The sequence below is a fragment of the Osmia lignaria genome, chromosome 14, assembly GCF_051020975.1.
Source record: "Osmia lignaria lignaria isolate PbOS001 chromosome 14, iyOsmLign1, whole genome shotgun sequence".
NCBI lineage: Eukaryota > Metazoa > Arthropoda > Insecta > Hymenoptera > Megachilidae > Osmia > Osmia lignaria.
Genome location: NC_135045.1, coordinates 12797847 through 12812771, shown reverse-complemented (window position 1 = coordinate 12812771; position 14925 = coordinate 12797847). Strand labels below are relative to the sequence as shown.

The following is a 14925-nucleotide window of genomic DNA, read 5'->3' as shown; positions in this document are numbered from 1 at the left end:
CTAGTGGAGACGGAATGAATTAATTATTTAAATAATTCAAACGATGTTTGCTATTATAAAGATAGCAATTTTATGGTTTTTTGGATATGTACGATATCAATCTTTACTGCAGGATACAGACGAAAATTGTACGTGTACAATTTATCAAACCGTTTAATAAATTGAAACAACTGGGTATGACCCACTAATAGATTAAACAAACAAACAAACAAACAAACAAACAAACAAACAAACAAACAAACAAACAAACAAGCAAACAAAGAAATAGACAAATTATTTTCTCTCGGTGCAGGCGTAAGCGCGACGCTCAGCGACGCGACTCGTAGGCGGCAGAGGAGCTTGTCTCCTACTCCGCGGGTCTTGCCATCGAAGCTGCGCGCTGATTAGTGAATTTTTCAATTTTCAACAACGGAATGTAGCTAAACTACTGATCCCATCGAAAAATGCCACAGAACTTTTCACTTCAATTTTTCGTGATCTATCCAGCGGTGTAGAGCTCTTCAGGTGTAGAGTTCTCCACTTTTCCACAAAAGTGCTACCGTTTGTAGTTCCAATTCCAATTATAGTCCGAGGGAGAGAAGGGAATCCGGAACATCACCATTGTTCTTGTCGAAGCCTGATTTGATCTCGAATGTGCAACAAATGGCTACTTTTTAAACGCTAATTATTTATTCACTACCAACGTAATCCGTTAATAATTATGCCTTTCATGTGTTTAAAAGTTTTCAGTAGTTAATCTATTAGTACTGGATGTTATATAATACATTATAAATTAGATAATAAAGTAAAAATGATAAATAATATTCAATAATTATATATTTTAAGACAAATTTAAAACAATATTATAATTTACTAATTTATGAATGAGTTTGATCAAAATTTTGTATAGCTATCACTGAAGTAGACATATTTTCTCTTCTGCAAAATGTTGGAACTAGCGTGAAATTATCATCATCCGTTCGATGATTGTCATCTCAATAAATTCGAGAAGGCGTCGAATCTCTAAAGTGTAACAAATGTTCTAACCTAGCTTGCGGATGGCAGAAGAAATATAAAAGGATGATAAATCGATAGTTCAAATCAAAATTACCAGCAATTATTGTTTGTTTATCTAATTCCAATAGTGAAAGAGAATTTAATCGAAATTATATATTATTAATGTACAAACCTTTTCTTTCCAAAGGATTACAAATTAGACAGAAGAGCAATTAGAAAAATATTCCTAATGTTAATTTTTTGTTGTAAACGTCGGACTGTGTTTTACCAACGAACGTCTAAATGGTATGTTACATTTTTACGTAATGCATATTTCACTTGCTTTATTCCTAGACTTTGTTCAAGAGCTCAGGTCGTTCACCACTTTTAAGTGTCTTTAAGAACGTTCTTTTTAAGACGTTCCTATTCTTTACTTCTCGTACTTACAGATAATACCGTTTCAAATAATTTTTAAGAAAGATGTTTGATTTAAGAATTTGTTCGATGATTCCGTTTTGAAATGATTTTATATTTGTTAATGAGCAAGTTATAAATTTAAGTGATTTTTAAACAATAATGTCAAAATTATTGCTCTTATATATTCTGTTTCTTGAATTTCTTCTTATTACTAAGGGTCTTATATCTTTTCCTGTGTTATATTAAATTTGTGGTAACGTAGTTTAAGTCTTAGCGTAGTTTGTATTTCTAAAGGTAGGAAGAGAGTCATAAAAGAGAAAGGCGGTGACGAAAACCAGGCCCAAGGGTCGGTTAGAGTTTTTCCGGGCGAGACCTAGGGCCCTAGCGAGGGGTGCGGGTGTGTGAAGGGCGAGGTATGGGTGTGCTTTTGCGGGATGAGGGAGACTTGAGCTGACTTTCGAGGAGAGAAGTGCGTAGTGTTTGCGAGCTATCTTGGCAATTTTGTATTTCATTCATTTTACCACATAATTTTTGGGGGCTCGTCCGGGATTTGAACCAGACAAATTGACTGTGTCGTCTGTGTTGAACAAGTTGTGTTGAGTTGAATACACTGTGTTGAGTTGGATACACTGTGTTGAGTTGAATACACTGTGTTGAGTTGAATACACTGTGTTGAGTTGGACTGTGTTGAAATTGAGTTGCATTTGTGAAGAGAGTTGAATTTGAAGAATCTACCAAGATGTCAGATGCGGGAAATGATACAATAGTTGATGTTACACTGCAAGGTAGCTCTGCCAGTGACAGGCTGAAGGCCGTAGAATCGATGAAACTGGTTGAATTAAAAGAAGAATTAAAGAAACGGAAACTGAGGATAAGTGGAAACAAGAGAGAATTGCAAGATCGACTAAGAGCAGCGTTGACATTAGAAATCGAGCATGGTGAAGATGAAGATGAAGGTGAATGTGATGAAGATGAAGACGAGCGTGGGCAGGACTGTGTCAGGGAGTGCACGAGGCGCATGCAGGTTTTAACGTTTAGGGATGTTGAAGAGTCCATAAATACGTTCAGTGGCGACAATAAAGAAAATATTCGTTGTTGGCTGCAGGAGTTCGAAGATATGGCGGAGTTATGCGAATGGAGTGATGTGCAGAAGGTAATATATGCGAAACGACTGCTTCGTGGATCAGCCAAAATGTTCGTCAATTATGAAAAGTGTTGTCGTAAATGGTCTGAGATGAAGCGAGCGTTAAGATCAGAGTTTTCGCAAGTTGTAGACGTGCACAAAATTCACAAAGAATTGTCTCGGAGAATTAAGAAGTCTAATGAAACATATCAGGAATATGTATATCATATGTTGGAGATAGCGAAACAGGCAGATATGGAGGTCTCAGCGGTCATTAAATACATTATCGACGGAGTACAAGACGAAGAATCGAACAAAATGATATTGTATGGAGCGAGAAGCATTCGTGAATTGAAGGAGAAGTTCGAGTCGTACGAGACTATGAAGGAAAATTCACGAACGAAGAGCCGACGGACTGAAGAGAAGACGAAGAAGACAATCCGTGGAACTACAGCGCAGGAAAACGTACGAAGATGTTTTTTGTGTGGAGACCGGAATCACTTAAGTGTAGATTGCCCGACGAAGAGTAAAGGTGCTAAATGTTTCAAGTGTAAAGAGTATGGACATATTGCGCCTGAGTGTGGCGGTGTGAAAAAACCTGTAAAAGATGTGAGTAGTACGTCAGAGGAATCACGGAAAAAGCGTGTTAAGGATGTGCAGATCGAGCATTGTAAGTTAGTAGCATTAATTGATTCTGGTAGCGATTTAAATCTAATGCGAGCAGACCATTATATTAAAATTGGAGCGCCTAAATTGAATAATAGAATTTTGCAATTTCGTGGCGTAGGAACAGGGAAAAATTACACAATGGGAGAATTTCTAACTAATATTCTAATAGACGATACAACCTATTTAATAAATATACATGTTGTGCCTGATGCATTGACACCGCATGGTTTGATAATAGGTACTGATTTTTTAGACTCGGTAGAACTCACCATGAAGGGAGGAGAAATTTTGATTAAGAAATTAGATGTACCAGAAGTTTTTAATATCCATGTTGATAATGGAAATGAGATAGATTTGTCGCATATTTCAATTTCTGAACATAGAAAAGTAATTCAAGATTTGATTGATAGCTATGAGCCGCATAAAACTCACGAAGTAGGGGTTACAATGAATATCGTGTTGAGTGACGACATACCTGTATATCAGAGACCGCGTAGATTGTCCCCTGGTGAGAAAGTCGAAGTTGATAAGCAAATATCTGTGTGGTTAAAAGAGGGGATCGTGCAACCGTCTCATTCAGATTATGCTAGCCCAATAGTTTTAGTGAAGAAAAAGAATGGCTCAATTAGAATTTGTGTGGACTATAGACAGTTGAATAGAAAGGTTATAAAAGACAGGTATCCCTTGCCGTTAATAGAGGACGAGCTGGATTCCTTGCAAGGCGCAACAATATTTAGCACTTTAGATTTGAAGAATGGGTTTTTCCACGTACCTGTCGAGGAGACGAGTCGAAAATATACCGCGTTTGTTGTACCTAACGGTCATTATGAATTTTTAAAAGCACCTTTTAGGCTGTGCAATTCACCTGCCGTTTTCCAGAAGTTCATGCACGCAGTATTTAGAGAAGTTATAGTAGCTGGTTTTGCCCGAATATATTTAGATGACGTAATAATTTTAGCTAGGGATGTTATTAGTGCAATCAAAAATCTTAAAACTGTATTAGAAGTTGCCAGTCAATATGGGTTGTTAATAAACTGGAGTAAATGTAGCTTTTTGCAAACAAGGGTTGAATATTTGGGGCATATTATTGAAAACGGATGTGTTCGGCCTTCCGAACATAAAACTAAAGCTGTAATTAAATTTCCGAAGTTGCAATGCGTAAAAGATGTACAAAGTTTTCTTGGTTTGACAGGATATTTTAGGAAATTTATTTATGGTTATTCAATGATTGCTCGGCCGTTAACAAATTTGTTGAAAAAAGATAATAAATTCAAATTTGAGACATTAGAACAAGAAGCGTTTGAGAAGCTCAAGTTGAGTTTGAGTAGTTCACCGGTATTAAAATTGTATCGTGTAGGCGCTGAAACTGAGTTGCATACCGATGCTTCTAGTTTGGGATATGGAGCGATATTGTTGCAGCGGGATAACGTAAATGGTGCGTTTCATCCTGTGTATTATGCTAGCGGTAAAACTACACCTGCTGAAGAGAACTATCCTAGCTACGAACTAGAGGTTTTGGCGATCATAAAATCTTTAAGAAAATTCAGGGTGTATTTATTGGGAATATCGTTTAAGATAGTGACCGATTGTCAAGCGTTTGCAATGACTATGAATAAGAAAGATTTATGTGTGCGAGTGGCAAGATGGGCGCTTTTGTTAGAAGAGTTTCAATATAAAGTTGAGCATAGATCGGGGAAAAATATGAAACATGTCGATGCACTGAGTAGGCATCCGTTACCTACAATTATGTTTGTTAATGAAGTTGGTGATGGTTTGATAGTTAAGTTGCGTGAAGCTCAAAACGAAGACACTGATTTGCGAAAGATTCGTGATAATATAGTGGAATACCGAGCGGATGGTTATATTGTAAAGAATGATGTTCTTTATCGAGTGCTGAATGATGTACCGTTAGTGGTCGTACCTAAGCCTATGCAGGTACAGGTAGTCCGTCGAGCGCATGAACGCGGTCACTTCGGGGTGACAAAGACCGAAATATTATTGCGAAGGGATTACTGGTTTAAGGGGATACGTCAAAAGGTAGAGAAGGTCATTCGAAGCTGCGTGGACTGCATTTTAGCTGAACGTAAGCACGGTAAACAGGAGGGACTTTTAAATACAATAGATAAAGGAGAACTACCGTTGAATACGTATCATGTCGATCACCTTGGCCCATTGCCTTCTACGAGAAAATCTTATCGACATATTTTTGCGGTTGTTGACGCATTTTCGAAGTTTGTGTGGTTGTATGCAACAAAGACAACAAATTCAGCTGAAGTGATTGCGTGGTTGAAAAAACAAGCTGTGATATTCGGAAATCCTGTGCGTATCATTTCCGACCGTGGTACAAGTTTCACATCCGACGCTTTTAAAGACTATTGTAGTAGTGAAAATATACTTCATGTGCTTATAACGACAGGAATACCGCGAGCTAATGGACAAGTTGAGAGGATAAATAGGACTCTTATACCGTTGCTTACTAAGTTGTCTTCTCCTAAGCCGGAGGAGTGGTATAAATATTTGGGAGTTGCACAGAAATATTTGAACGCCACCCCACACAGAAGCATTAATACAACGCCTTTCCATCTGCTGTTCGGAACTCATATGAGAATACGTGAAGATCCTGAAATTCGTAAATTAATAGAGGAAGAGTGGATTGCAATGTTCCAGATGGATCGTGACGAGGTACGGAAACGGGCAAAAGAAAAAATCGTTGAAGTCCAGGCACAAAATAGAAAGACATTTAACAAAAATCGTAAAGAGGCTATGAAGTATAAGCAGGGTCAATTGGTGGCAATTAAGAGAACGCAGGCTGCGTCTGGTTTAAAATTTCATGCTAAATACTTGGGACCCTATAGAATTGTAAAAGTGCTACGAAATAACCGTTACGTGGTACAAAAGGCGGGAGAGCACGAAGGTCCCCAGACAACGTCGACAGCCGCCGACCATATGAAGCCTTGGCGCATCAATGAAGAAGATGATTTTTCCGAGGACTGTGACAGTGCATGTAGTGACGATGAAAACATCTGAGGACAGATGTAGAATCAGAATGGCCGAATGTGGTAACGTAGTTTAAGTCTTAGCGTAGTTTGTATTTCTAAAGGTAGGAAGAGAGTCATAAAAGAGAAAGGCGGTGACGAAAACCAGGCCCAAGGGTCGGTTAGAGTTTTTCCGGGCGAGACCTAGGGCCCTAGCGAGGGGTGCGGGTGTGTGAAGGGCGAGGTATGGGTGTGCTTTTGCGGGATGAGGGAGACTTGAGCTGACTTTCGAGGAGAGAAGTGCGTAATGTTTGCGAGCTATCTTGGCAATTTTGTATTTCATTCATTTTACCACAAATTAAATTAAATCAAAACTTAAAGGAAATAATTTGAAATTAATTCAAATGGCTAATGATATCATAACATCATTTAAGCAATAATTAATTGATGTAAAAACATATTTTTGTCCAGGTTCTCCAAAACTTAATTGTTACATAAAAATTACTTAAATCTCATAAGATCCATAATCAACCAATTCATATCTTACCGTTAGTTTAATAGTTTAAAAATATAATTGAACATTTCTGAAAATTACAATCATTCACATATTAACGATAAAAATATTCTATAGCTCTGAATCATTTTTTTAAATTAAATTTGAATTAAACCTTCTATTGCAGTTTATATTTTTGCAAAATAATGTAACATTTACTTCATTCTTATCACATTTCGTGAACTTGAAGTCTCATGACTAAAATTTATTATTTATTGATAGGATATGGAAACAGTGAAGGAATACCTAGCGTTCATCAATCCTCATTGGATAGCGGTGGTCGCTACAGGGATGTATACTCATCTACGTCAAATTTGCATAATTGGTTTGTGTTTTGATGAAGACACCACTCTTCCTTTCGATCCATCTTATGCCTCCGTGATTTTTGTATTTTCTGTCCTCTGTCTTCTTGCTGAATATAGACTTTGGCCTAGAACTCTTAAAGAGCCACCGATTCAACTTCTTTATATTTATGAAGTGAGCACAATAAGTATTTTCGCTTTTAATTATTTAAATTACAAAACAATGATGCGCGAACAATTTTTATGAAGATAACATATAAACAGTTATATAGTTCCTTCCTTTTACTTCTGAAGATGTTAAGAAAAACTTTAGAAATTTATTAAATATTTCTTAACCCTTCCAGCTTTGCTGATGGCAATTGTATCATATTTAGAGCTCTGCGGTACATACTTGCAATAGACGTCGTTGTTGGTGACAATTGCCACGGTAGAAAGTCGTTAAAATTTTGCACCGGAGTTCTTATGGCAATTATATGTAAACACTATTTTACGCCAAAAGAATTTTTGTTGAGTATCAAAAAATCCAAGGCTGAAAGGGTTAAGCATATTTCAATATTTGGGTACAATGTTTTTTCTATTAATTAACGCAACGGTACTATATTTCAATTAAATTTTATGTAGATGTTGGTAGCAGCTTTGATCACGAACTTAACTACACGTGCTATTTGGGTGCCACTTATGCATGCCATCAATTGTTTAACTCAGGAATCAAGCAGATGGGTGAGTTTATTGAAATTATTTCGCTTCCTAGAGTAATTAAAAGCGTATTCAGTATTTATATAAATTCAATATAATATAAATCTAGAAAAAATTTAGAAATCTTAATGAGAATACGTAATAATTAAGTCTTTCACTTTTCCACTTTGGTCGCCAAAATTTTGTACTGTTTCTTCAAATATTAGTTTTTCAATACACAAAACACGTTGAATATCAAGTTTATGTTGCATGAAGAGGGGGTCACATAATTGGACCAAATTGTACCTTAACTTTGGTTACAAATAAAAAAAGGTAGAAAAAGAACGTTAAATAAAAACGCTTATAAATGCATTGTTATAAAGTTACAATAAAAATAAAAAGCAATAACTTCTCGAACATATCTACATTACGGACCTACAGTACATATCTACACTTTGTTGTCCTAGTTATTATGGCTGAATGCAACACTGGGCCTAAGTCATTACTCTTTGCTGACTGATTTTGCTTACTACATGGCAAAAGATTGCGCCGCGATGCACATGGCTTTCTGTATGTCTATACTGTCATTCGTCTGGATGCTGGATGCCACCGAATCATTAGACGCAATTTTGGACACTAGGGCCAAGTAGTGAACCAGTGATGTTTAGTTTTGTAAGACACTTGCATTGTAGAGCAACTAAGTTATAAATCACAGTTCTTCATTCAAATATTAGCGATATAATCAATCAATCTAAAATATTTAGGGCACTTGATGGAGGCATATTACATAATCCGAGTAATACAATTAAATAAAATAATCATTTGATATAATTATTTGATTAAATAATTTTATCTTAGATTTTGTATACAGGGTGTCCCGGAACTCGTGTAATTCCCGGAAAAGGGGGGTTGCTGGGGTGATTCTGAACAACTTTTTCCTTTACCAAAATGTTGGTTGAAGTTTCCCTTTTGAGTTATTAACGAAAAACACTGGCCAATCAGAGCGCGCGCTGAACCATGAGAGCGTTGGATTTCAACCGCGCTCGTGGTCACGAACAAACGCATTGGCACATCGTGGGTGTCAAGGGAAGCGTGTAGGGATGTGCGGGTACCTGATATTATGGGCTCGGGTGGGATCGAGCGGGCGTCAGATACATGCGTGAAGTCGGATGGCCCGACTATTTCGGGTTCGGTCAGGTACAGTCGGACGGCCCGCGGCCCACGACCCAACTCTCATGTATACCGCAGTTCACCAGAGTCCATAACTGCGACGCGCAGGTTGGAAAATGGTGGGGGAACGCAGCGAGCTCTCTGCTAATCGCTTTCCATTTCGTTTGGGAGTATCGCCAATCAGGGCGAAGATGCGTACTGGAGATGCGCGAAGAACGAAAACTGGTCTTTTCGCAGTTATGGACTCTGGTGAACTGCGGAATAAGTACTTGTTAATACTTGTAATAAGCATGTGCAAAATCTGTTTTATATGGAATTTTGGAATAAGATAATTTGGTAGCTCGTTCGAATCTGCCCGATTTTTTCGAATCCGCTCGATGTTTTCCGAACCGACCCGACTAGTCAGGAACCCGACACATTAGTCGGACCGCACATCACTAGAAGCGTGCGATAAATGTTACATCGTCTTAAATTAAGAACATTGTGGAATTATTGGTTGCTCGTGAACAACGAATAAAATAATGAATCGTTCATGTAGAATGAATAAATCGAATTGATCTAACACTTTCATTCGATGTTTCTACATTTGGAAATAGGTTATGGTTCGTGGCCATAAATCTGTTATTCTCGGTAACCGAGAGTAACCGAGAGAGACCCGTGTCGATCCTTTGGATATTGCCGAACATAGAAAAGGACAAAGAGCGAAACAGACCTCGCAAACGCTCAAGCTAGCAGTCTCATTTGAAGTTGGAAAGGAGGACCGATAACGTCGTGAAAACGTTACGAAGGTGACCGTATGGTTGAGTGAGTTCAATGATCTAGTCTGGAGATCAGCTGTTCTTCGTAATGTATTCCCTCCTCGAATGTTCAGGATCGACATAATGATCCAGTGACTGCAAACTATTTTCATTGCAGCTTGGTCATTTACAGACGAATGGGTAAGTTTCATTTACATTCAATCCTTTTTTTATTATTTGCAAACTTATTTTTCAAAAACGTGTATTCGTTTTTCTCATTTTTTTCAAAAAGTGACTACAAAGTATTTTTTTTATCCATATCGAACATCGAATAAAAGTGTTGGATCAATTCGATTTATTCATTCTACATGAACGATTCATTATTTTATTCGTTGTTCATGAGCAATCAATAATTCCACATTGTTCTTAATTTAAGACGATGTAACATTTATTGCACGCTTCCCTTGATACCCACGCTGTGCCAATGCGTTTGTTTCATGACCACGAGCGCGGTTGAAAGCCAACGCTCCCGTGGTTCAAGGCGCGCTCTACGCGCGCTCTGATTGGCCAGTGTTTTTCGTTAATAACTCAAAAACGAAGCTTCAATCAACATTTTGGTAAAGGACGAAGTTGTTCAAAATCACCCCATCAACCCCCCTTTTCCGGGAGTTGCGCGAGTTCCGGGATACCCTGTATAGACGAAAGAATCTAATTTCTTACTATACTTCTTGAAATAATTACACTTTGGATTAATTTCATTTAACAGATACACAGAAAAAGAATTTTTTATGATTAAATGTTTAAATTTTTTATATTTCTTTTTTTAAAAAAGGTAATAAAACACTTATTTACCTGTAATATTTTATTTCTTCCTATTACTAAGGCTTAAATAATGAGTAGCTATTCTTACTACAAAATTTTTTAAAGAATGCATTTTATTAATAGTAATAACTTTTTAATTATTTTTTTTAATGATTCAAAGCTTTCGGTTATTTCTTAAGTTATATTTATAATGTTTGTGTATTTCTTTCTCAGAGAACAAAACGGCGGATTTTGGTCAATTTGCACATGCAAAAGGAGAAAGATTAGTTTTGCAAATCCTGAAGTTACAGATTGGTTCGTATATAAATTTATGTGCAGCGCAGATCCTGTGAATGAAAATAAGCAATCAGATTCATAATCCAACGTAATTCATTTTATAATAAGTATTTATATTACATAAGTTGTGCTTTATAATTTGGATGTCTATTCGCGTATTATACATGTTTACTTGTAATAAAGTCCTTTTATGACATATTAACAGATTATTATATTTTGTAAAATTTTTAATAATTTAATTAAGAAACTAAGACTACATTATCAATATTAATGTTGCACTTTATTTAGTTTGTTATTTTACTGTTTGAAATGAAATGAATTTTAAAAAAACTTTAGATATTAACAGAAAATTGAATAATTAGGTTTTAAGACGGTAACCCCTCCCAAGCCGGGTCATTTAAATAAAGGTTGCTAACAAATAATAACAAGAATAACTATTTGCACGTTTATCGACACATTTATAGTAACAATCGAAACGTTGAAAACAAATTCGAGATATCTCGCATATTTATCTAACAAACGTCCTTTTCAACCAGTCCTATTTAATAATGTCTTTGTAACGTTAATATTAAATAGAAACTCAAAATGATTGAAGTATAATATTCCTGAAAATGGTACAGTTGCTCCACACAATTTGGGCGCTATTGCTAAATGCTTTGGAACTTCCAATTTTTCGAACATGTTTTGCTAACGCTATGGAGGACGAAGATCGTGAATCGTTGCTTTGTGGACCACCATTTAGTTCATTTCTCTTTAGTCTTGGTATTTATATGATTATCATTCATTCCACTCTTTTCCCACGTTCTTTCCGTGAACCAGAAATGGGTTTCTTAGTACTCTATGAGGTTAGTAATGTTTAACTTCCATTCTAATTTTGATTTTTTAACCCTTGTGTGAGCAATTAGGTACCCACGTAGTCATTGAAGCTTCAATATTTAAGATATTTTACATTTTATAAACGTAAGTAAATGTAAGAGCATTCAAAGTAATAGGGATTCAGAGAAGTACGTTGTTGTATGTACACATAAAGATTAAACAATATTCTACAGGATGCTAAAAAAAATATGATATCTTGAAAATTGCAATTTCCTTACTAGAAAAGTATTTGAAAAATTCTGTCCTATTTAAAAATCTGAAGTTTCATATTTGAGATTTAACCGAATAAAATTAGGTTAATATAACTGTATAGTAGGTAGCCTCGGGAAGAATGACGATGCGAGGGAATATAAGTAAATGTCCTACATATAATCTCACCACCACTCCCGTGTCGACATATACGCGGGAAAATTTGAATTGATGCTTATCTGATTACTCTGTCCAACAGTGGATTTGTTTTCCGATTCTCACTGGGTGATTCTCATAGTGTTTTGTACGCTGATTATGAATCTGCATACCGTTTTGCTCCTACACGTACAGTTTTTGAGAAATTTTATTTTGAAAAAAAATCATATTTTTCAGATTTAAACAAATTTTCTACCGTAATTATAAAAGATATTGAAAATCTATTTATACTAAACTATTCTGTAGACTTTTCTGAATACAACGATACCTATCTTTAATGCATTTTAATGTTCAAGTATGTTTAAACGATCATTGAACGCGGAGGGACCCCGATTTGGCACCAATTTTTTAGGATATTTTTCTATTTATCTGAAAAAGTAGAGGTCCAGCGTAAAATCAAATCATACCACGCGATTTTTATCTTGAAAAACCACCTGAAGAAAGTTGCAACATCGATTTTTTTATTAAGCCAGAAAGCGAAATAGCTTTGCGGGAGACGAAGTACCAACAGCGGCGTTCCGCGTTAGGACGGTTCCTCGGCGTCCCGCCTAATGCAGTTGCTTTAAGTCCTGACGCGAAGCGCCACTGTCGGTACTTCGTGTCCCGCGAAGCTATTACGCTTTCTGGCTTGATAAAAAAATAGATGTTGCAACTTTCTCTGGGTAGTTTTTCTAGATAAGAATCTGCTCCATCGCGTGGTATAATTTGATTTTACGCTGGACCTTTACTTTTTCAGATAAATTGAAAAATATCCTAAAAAATTGGTGCCAAATCGGGGTCCCTCCGCGTTCAATGATCGTTTAAACATACTTAAACATTTACAATGTATTAAAGATAGGTATCGTTGTATTCAGGAAAGTCTACAGAATTTTTTAATATAAATAGAATTTCAATATCTTTTATAATTACGTCAGAAAATTTGTTTAAATCTGAAAAATATGTTTTTTTTTCAAAATCAAATTTCTCAAAAACTATACGTATAGGAGCAAAACGGTTTGCAGATTCATAATCAGTGTACAAAACACTATAAGAATCACCCAGTGGGAATCGGAAAACAGAAAAAAAGTTAAAATTTGTTGGACAGTGATTATTAATCTTTTTTAGTTATGTATTAAATTTTATAATATTTAACAATTAAAATTTATATTATTGTAGGAAATAATATGGCAGAGGGGTCGCAGGGGGTCCGCGACGCGTCCGATCATAAAAAATTGACAATCAGTTGACGACGACCACGTATGGGGAATAGACGTGCCCTGCGACGAATCCGTTTTATTCATTTTATAATTACCGTTTTATAGTTTTACCGTTTATAATTAGTTTAGGCACGTAGAGTTAATAAAACCTATATTATTCTGTTTCTAAATCGTTTTTAATATTAATATCGACAAAATTAATGCTCTGAGAGTTCCTGCTTCCCCTGTAACGCCATTTTTACTATGGAAGCCTATTTTGCTCGATACTGTACTACATGGTTCTTGAAACACCATTGAGCTTATTTTTGTTTGCAGTTTCTGGCCACAGTATTTCTCTTAGAATTTACATTGGCTTGCATCTGGACACCTCTTGACGTGTTAATCTCAACCAGGCTACCCACGACTGTTTGTCACGTAACGTAACAATTTCATTCATTCTATAACATTCCAATAGAAAAGAAAAATGGCATATTAAACTACTTTGTTTTTAAATAAATGCAGTTGCTTCAACAGTTTGGATCCGATGATGCAGTAATCTCATTTCTCACAAGCAAATCTTTGACAGTGATTATAACTTACATGGTTGCAATCACGTTTCTTCTTCTTACACTTTATGTTACAGATTCTGTGGATTATACAATTCTTAGGTATCATTTCGTTTCATGTAATTCCTCTTTAATGACGAAAGGGTTAATTAAAATTAATTTATTTAGAATTAATTTCAAGCACTTTCTCTAGGGATTGTGGTGCAATGCCTTTCGCTATGGATGTGAAAGAAAGACTATGGGACAGATTGCAACGAGAACTTCCATTTTTGAATAAAGAAACAAAAACTTGTCGTTGCAAAGTTCGTAGACGTGGTCGAAGCAAGAGTCATCTCAAATAATAACAGATCATTCTGTAAATTGATATGTAAAGTTTCAAAAAAAAGCCAATGTAAATATTTATGAAGTTATTGGATATATTAATAAAATAATTTCAAACAATTATTTTAATACAAATGTATTTTTTAATGTTGCCCGTTCTGCCGATACCCTTTGGCGTAATTGTTTTTTTCTGGGGTGAGCCAGGTTCCTTAGCTTTATTAACAGTATCAAAGACTTAGGATCTTACATTTTGAAGGATTTTGCGAGAAAATATTGAAATCATATAACTTCAGAACCTTACAATTTTAAAATGTTAGAATTTTGGAAATCTTAGAATTTGAGAATTTAATAATGATAAAATCGGTAAACTTGTAGATGAGCTACTCCCTCTCCGATTTTGATGATTTTTAAATATGTTGTAAAATTCATTTTAAGCAACTTTTTTCCTCTAAGCTATATGTCGGACTCGATTAGTTTGCGAGATATTCGCGAAAGATAATTATATATAATGTTACTAATACAGCGAATTCTGCCTATACGTATGCGCCCGTGGCCATGTGTGCGCCGGCTCTCTTGCCTACCGTTTCTGTAAGCAACAGCATGTGGTCCGCCTCCTAATTATACAACGGGTGAGCTGAAAAATCAAATTATAATATTCGACTCGTGTGGCCGGCCGCCCGAAGGCGGCCGGAATATTAGTATTATCTAACCTAATCTAACCTAACCTACACGTATAAGTAAGAGAAAAATAAAATACTGTTACTTACTTGTCCAGATTAAGTTAAGTTAGGCTATATTAATATTCCGGCCGCCTTTAGGTAAATAATTTCAAATCATTGAAATTAGTTAAATTTAATTTTAAGCTCACCCGTTATATGAATGGTAGTC

The 14925-nt window shown here is 35.9% G+C and overlaps 2 protein-coding genes across 2 annotated transcripts; both read left to right on the top strand.

Annotated features, from left to right (window-relative positions):
* Positions 1-920: 920 nt before the first annotated feature.
* LOC117609042 (uncharacterized) lies at positions 921-10891 on the top strand. The gene is made up of 5 exons (XM_034334878.2): positions 921-1281; positions 6935-7189; positions 7636-7734; positions 8157-8335; positions 10632-10891. The coding sequence occupies exons 1-5, from the start codon at positions 1279-1281 to the stop codon at positions 10774-10776; spliced, it is 681 nt and encodes a 226-aa protein (XP_034190769.1). The 5' UTR covers positions 921-1278; the 3' UTR covers positions 10777-10891.
* A 94-nt stretch (positions 10892-10985) lies between these two features.
* Positions 10986-14147, top strand: LOC117609043 (uncharacterized). The gene is made up of 4 exons (XM_034334881.2): positions 10986-11539; positions 13487-13585; positions 13673-13818; positions 13910-14147. Exons 1-4 carry the CDS (start codon positions 11306-11308, stop codon positions 14055-14057), a joined length of 627 nt encoding a protein of 208 aa, XP_034190772.1. The 5' UTR covers positions 10986-11305; the 3' UTR covers positions 14058-14147.
* The last annotated feature ends 778 nt before the right edge of the window (positions 14148-14925 follow it).